Source organism: Chaetura pelagica, unplaced genomic scaffold (assembly GCF_000747805.2).
Source record: "Chaetura pelagica isolate M959 unplaced genomic scaffold, ChaPel_1.0 scaffold38, whole genome shotgun sequence".
Lineage (NCBI taxonomy): Eukaryota > Metazoa > Chordata > Aves > Apodiformes > Apodidae > Chaetura > Chaetura pelagica.
Window position 1 is genome coordinate 1,900,046 of NW_009954181.1, and position 6,283 is coordinate 1,906,328.

Genomic DNA, 6,283 nt, shown 5'->3' on the forward strand with positions numbered 1-6,283 from the left:
TGAGCCGAACAATGGCTGCGCTGCCAAGGCTGCTCTGTGCATCTTCGGTCCTGTTGGTGCTCTGGGGTAGGTGCTTCCCTTCTGTCTTGTCTTTAGCCGGGTTCTCTGGCGGTGTTTGCCTCCGGCAGGATGCTTGTTGAAAGCCCTGCTGTCCCTAGCATGCTTCCCTGAACGCTGTCACCAAGACCAGCCTTTTGAGAGTGGCTTTTTAACGTTTGCAAGGGGAGAAGGGAATTGTGTTCGTGCAGACCTGGTGTGGATGGCACGGAGTTAATGAAATGCATTAGTGCTCAGCAGGCTCCCAGCACAAAGCGTGTGCTTCCCTGCCATGCGAGTTCCTTGCTGTTTCCTGTTTGCTGCTGGCTTGAAATTTGCAATGTAATTTAACAGTTAGTTGCCTCAGGGCAGGTGTGTGAGCCGTTCAGCAGTGCTGGTTTTCCACCCAGTCCATATAGACTCGAGGAATCTTATTGCAAGAACAGTTTTTCTTCTGCAACCCAGAAGAGGTTGGTTAATTTTGCCAGTAAAGCCACATTTGCTGTGCACATACAGCTACAGCTCTGGGAGTGGGTGCCTATCTGTCTGCACATCTCACTGGAGTAAAGCATGAGCCAACAGTTTCTTCCTTAGTTCTCCCAGAAAGCTGGTGCTACCCATGGAGCTGGTGGTATGGGAGAGCTGGAACCTGGCTGTTTCCAGGATAGGTCTCAGGATAATAAGGTGCTCAGGAGAGTGGGGTTAATGGTATCTCTGAGGCTGGGGAGGAAGGAGCAGGCAGCAAAGTCAGCATCTTCAGCGTGCAAAACTCCAGGCTTTGGAGACAGAACAGAACCCTGGATTGTTTAGCCCAGGGCACAAATGTCAACATGGATTTAGTCAGACACGTCATGCTGAAGCATTCCTTTTCCTATCAAGTATCTATCTTCACAGACCATTATTTTTTATCTTGTTTGGGAGAGCAGTGTTTTATAGTTCCCTGTGTTAGCAGAGATCTGACTGGAAGCATTTTGAGCAGGACTGCATGTAAAATCAATAACTCCTCCTGTTGCCAAATTTACTCGAGTCCAAGCCCCTTGCTTCCCAGTACTGCTTATGAAACCTAGAAACAGGAAGGATGGTAAATCCTCCCAGTTTGTTTTGAACATATTGCCAGATTAAAGCATCCAGACCTTTTGACTTAGCACAAAGAGTGAGCTGTTCCTCCACGCTGGAATTCTGGGCTTTCTCTGCTACCAGACTGTAATTGCTACCCTAACAGGAGCATGCTCAGCATGCATGGGAGGGAATGAACAATGCCTCTAAAATGGCATTAATTACTATGGAAAAAAAATTAAAAGTCATGGCAAAGCAGATGCTGGAGAGGTGAATTTGCATGAAGTGATCACCCACTGTTAATTATTATGAATTATTTATATCCCAGAGAAGGAAGCTTGGTAAAATTTGACATCTGAGACTTATCTGTTGTCAGAAGGTGCTAAGTAATGGATCAAACAGTGTTCCATTGGGGCTGATGTGATCATAAATGCCAAGATGTGGATAACTGATTTATTTCTAATTCTGTCTTATGCTTCTCTGTCTTGCTTCTTCCCTGGTGCTCCTTCTCCCCAGCTGGTTTCTGTTCTGCAGTGTGTGTGGAAGTTCCATCAGAGACAGAGGCTGTCCAAGGAACACACATGAAGCTCCTCTGTATCTCCTGCATGAAGAGGGAGGAAGTCACAGCCACCACCATGGTGGAATGGTTCTACAGGCCAGAGGGTGGAAAAGATGAACCTGTATGTATGTCTGGTTGCTGAGCCCGTGTTTTCATGAGTCTTGTGGTGAAACACAGTCCAGTGAACACATGTGGGAGAAGCAAAGAGGTATTCATGGGTGTCTAAGTTTGGCCTGTGGCAGGATCCCCAAGGAAGACTCTGTAAGGGCAGGAGAGAGACCCAAATAGGAACAAAAGCTTTTGGCCACATTCTTATTCCAAGTGTACAGAAATGCCCAGCAGGCTGCTTTCATATCATTGAATAGAATCATAGAATCATATCATTGTTTTGGTTGGAAAAGACCCTTAAGATGATCAAGTGCAGCTTTTAACCCAACACAGCCAAGTCCACCACTAAACCATGTCCCTCAGCACCACATCTATGTGTCTTTTAAATCCTTTCACTGATGGTGGCTCCACTACTGCCCTGGGCAGCCAGGGAATAGTTTGGGCCTGTAAAAGCCACCCAAGTTATTCTTCCAATGTAACATTTTTGTGCTGTCACATTTATCCTGCAACACTGCTGAATAACCCAGGGCTTACCAAAACTGACAGTTTCCTCTGATTCTTTCTTAAGATGATCTTAAGTCCAGTGACCAACAGGCTGGGTGTGAAGACTGCAGGATCCTAGCTTATAGTTCCACTGTTAATCTTTTGTGTCGTTGTCCATGTGTGTCTCTGTTTTTCTGTGCCTTAGTTTTTCTAAGTCTGTGATGGGAATAATTCTGTTTCCTGACCTTTGTAAAGGAGTCTGAGATTTTGAGGCAAAGGATGCTAGATGATGAGTAGCTGCTGTTCCTAGGGAAGCCATAGCCCAGAACATGCATGTGTGTAGCTAGAGGATGATGCTGTTCCTTGCATATGCTGTGCTGGTGTCCAAATTAACCAGAATATCCCTTCCCATTTCCTTACAGATCTACAAGCACAAGAACTCCAACCATGAATTTCCCAGCCGCTTCAGTGGTCGGTTACAGTGGAATGGGAGTAAAGACATGCAGGATGTGTCCATCACTGTGTTAAATGTCACCCTGAACGATTCCGGTATCTACACCTGTAACATCACCCGGGAGTTCGAGTTTGAGATTCACAGACCTCTCTTCACAAGCTCCAGAGTGATCCACCTCACGGTGGTGGAGGAGGGTAGGAAGGACTGGCAGAGAGTGTGTTGTGCCTTAGCTTGCCAGGGCTGCTGTCCTCAGGGAGGTCGTTTGTCACTGCCTTGCAGGAGGGGGGTGACTGAGCTGCCCGGTGACTGTGGCTGTCTTTGCCAGCAACAAGCACTACACAGGGTTCAGGAGGAAAGACCTGCATTTTGTTTGGCAGCTGCAGCCTCTTTTTTAGGCCCAGAGTGGTTGTGTGAATGTGAGAAGGTATAATCAGATGGGCAGGCACAAGGGTTTCCAGTTTCTTCACTCCTACCCTGGCTTTTCCCCTGGTGGCTGTAGGACGCCTCGGCACAGCCCTTGCCAGGGTTCCCACAGCGTCTTCTTCCTTGCTTCTGTTCCCCTCCCTCTTAGAACCACTCCTTCTTCATTTTGAAATCAGTCTCTTGCTTCCAGCCTCTCGCAGTCCCTCCTCCTTTGCAGTGCTCGAGTCTGTTGCTCTTGGTTTTGCTCAGTTCAGTGCTGAAATCGTGGCTTGTTAGAAATCAGTGAGAATTCTGCTGTTCTCTTCAGAGAGGGACAAGGGCTTTTAGCCCTCATCTTCATCTGCTGTGTCTTCCCTTCCCATCTTCCCCACCAGCCTCGCTGTGTGTTGATCTCTTTCAAATCACTGGCAGCACAAGGCAGGGAAGTGACAGCAGCGAGTAGGGCACACAGGGAAGAGGGTGTGAGGAGGAGAGAGGCTGACAGGGAGCAATCCCTGTGATTGTGGGTGGCAAAGAGTGCAGGACACATGTTTGCACGTGCATATTTGATCCACTGGGAACATGCAGTGGGATCACTGCTGGCATCTCCTGTTGGCAGCCTCACCTGTCCCCTCTTTTGCCCCCTTACAGGGTAGTGGCACCTGAGTATCTCTGGCAAGGAGGCTTAGGGAGGGTGGGAACTATCAGTGGAGCCACTGCATGTAAATGATCAAAGATTATTTCATTTTCTTAACAGCTGGAGAAGACTTCACCTCGGTCATCTCTGAAATTATGATGTATATTCTGCTGGTCTTCCTCACCTTGTGGCTACTGATAGAAATGATCTATTGCTACAGGAAAGTCTCCAAGGCAGAGGAGGCTGCCCAGGAAAATGCGTAAGTATGAAACCTCTCCCAACACCAGCTGTTCTGTGAGGGCTCTTCAGATGTCCCAGCCCAGATCAGCCAGCCAGCCTGAACGTTGCAATTGCACCTTTCTAGCTGATGTTTGCTGTATCTGAAATCATGGCAGTGTTTAGGAGTGCCAAGAGACAAGGTGCTTGCACAGTGCACCAGGCAGGGAGGGTGGCCATGGTGCCTGGTGTTCTGGAGTAGCCCAGTCTGAACCGTGCAGAGCAGCTCTCCTGTCAGGGCTGCTCTCAGAGGCCTGGCTCGGATGCAGTTGACACAGTAGAGATGTTCCAATTTTTTATTGGCCTGTTCCCATCTTTCTACATACTTGGTTTGGATAAGGCTGCTCCTTGTACATGCTAGGTAGGTTTTTAGAGCAGGGAAGACTTGGTGTCTGCTCCCAGCTATGCCAAGGAGTTTCCTACTACGAGCACCTACTACAGGTGACACTTGTTACCTTAGAGATACTCAGAAGCACTCAACAACTCTGTAAGGGTCAATGGACCCAAACTGTTTTTTGCACTGTAGCACTTGAGTTATACTTCCCTCCTTCCCTTCACTACAGCACAGACTATCTTGCGATTCCATCAGAAAACAAGGAAAACTGTGCTGTGCCTGTGGAGGAATAGCAGGGAGGAGTCAGCAGAACGAGCAGCACCAAGGTAGGCCATGAGGAAGCAGTCCCTGCTCCTGTCTGTCAACCTTTCATCCTCACTGCAGGGGGTTAGGCCTGTGTGGAGCTGGGGAGAAGGCAAAGAGGATACTCCTGGGAGTCTGGCTGTGTGTCTTCTCTGGAACACCCTCAGTGAGCTTAGAAGCAGTATAGGTATCTTTGGGTGGTGACTGCACTAACATTACAGCCCTACCCAACACACGTTCACTTTCAGGCTGTGGTGTAATTACTCCTCCTTTGCCCATTCCTGTGGAGCTGGGAATAGTCACCGTTCCCAGCAAATGGGGAGCTGTGCTCAGGAGTCTCCAGAGGAAGCATCTGCTGGGAAGGACTTTTGTGTGCAAAAGACCAGAATCTGGATCTTTTAAAGCCTTGCTCATGTCCTGTCCGTCATCATGCTAATTATATCACGATCCCCACTGCAGTCATGTCAAATGACTGGTACTCCAAGAGTAATTCTCTCAATTGCAGGGGCTCTGAAGACAGAAGGACCGTGTCATGCCAGCCAGGATTGAGGGGGAGCTCTGCACTGTCAGGAGGAAATATGGGGAAGTGTAAATTCTCTTCCATATGCCTTGGACCCTGTACAGCCTTGACTTTGGCCTCATGACTCCATCCTGAGCTGCCAGCCCATTTGCTAAAGGACTCTTCTTTTGAAGCATGCTGAGCAAAGGGCAGAAGGGTGTGGGCAGCACTGCTCCTTCTCAAGTTTCAATCCCATCACCACGTTAATAGCTTCGTAAATGTGAAGTGTCATTTCTTAGCTGCTGTCACCACCACCTTTATTTGCTAAATATGCTAGCTCTCCATTGCAGAGGTGAAGGGTTTGTATGCCATGTTACTCTGACCTGCAGGACTGGGAATGAGGTCATCTTAAGGTGATGTTCACACATACGTTACAGCCCAAGCAGGCTTTTTGGTGTGCAAGGGGAAGAATTGAATGAACTAGTTGTTCCTCGGTAAGTTGCTCTGGACTTGGGGCTGCCCATGCACAGGCAGGATTGAAATTGTTGAAAATGTGGAGTAGGAAGGATGAGTCCCTGTGCCACGCTCATGCTTTCTACTGAAGAGCACTCCTACTTTAGGAGGCTGTATGACCTCAGTGTAAGAATCCCCTGGGTCCCCCTTTCATGAAGCAACTGTCAAAATCCTTAGTTCCTCCCATCTGCACAGCAGGTTTCCTCCTCAAGTTGAGAGACAGCGACAGGAATAACCTGTGGAGCCACACTCTGCCACAACAGGCAGGCCAGTGGACAGGGTGTGGAGTGTGCCTGTTACTGGGGAAACCCCTGAAAGGAAGGCTTAATGAAAGGAGGCAAGCCAAGTAAATAGTATGCACAGCCCTCATGGGAAAAGGAGGGTCAGCTTTGTAAAATGGGAGTACTTTTTGTTACTGTGACAGCCTTCTCATACTACAGTGTTAGCACCACCTAGAGGAACAGACAGAAAACGCTTGGTTTTTGTCTAGTTGATCATGATTGTTTCTTGTGACAAGAAATCACCGGTTTGAATAATCAGCATTCATTGTAAATGATCCTTGACTGCTTGGGAATCCACTGCAAGTTCCATGTTTCCTGTGCGAGCTTACCTTTTTGATTGTG

General features: G+C 48.2%; 1 protein-coding gene across 1 annotated transcript; it reads left to right on the forward strand.

The window, feature by feature from the left end:
- The first annotated feature begins 10 nt into the window (after positions 1 to 10).
- SCN3B (sodium channel, voltage-gated, type III, beta subunit) lies at positions 11 to 5,512 on the forward strand. Its single transcript, XM_010002882.1, has 6 exons — positions 11 to 66; positions 1,609 to 1,772; positions 2,665 to 2,890; positions 3,856 to 3,994; positions 4,575 to 4,671; positions 5,154 to 5,512. The coding sequence occupies exons 1-5, from the start codon at positions 12 to 14 to the stop codon at positions 4,636 to 4,638; spliced, it is 648 nt and encodes a 215-aa protein (XP_010001184.1). The 5' UTR covers position 11; the 3' UTR covers positions 4,639 to 4,671; positions 5,154 to 5,512.
- Positions 5,513 to 6,283: the final 771 nt, after the last annotated feature.

What these genes read in the sequence shown, in the direction of transcription:
- SCN3B (XM_010002882.1), top strand. Translation starts at nt 12, where the DNA reads ATGGCTGCGCTGCCAAGGCTGCTCTGTGCATCTTCGGTCCTGTTGGTG. An exon ending in CCTCACGGTGGTGGAGGAGG is followed by an intron (nt 2,891 to 3,855) that starts GTAGGAAGGACT and finishes TTTTCTTAACAG; the next exon opens with CTGGAGAAGACTTCACCTCG. An exon ending in GAGGCTGCCCAGGAAAATGC is followed by an intron (nt 3,995 to 4,574) that starts GTAAGTATGAAA and finishes CCTTCACTACAG; the next exon opens with CACAGACTATCTTGCGATTC.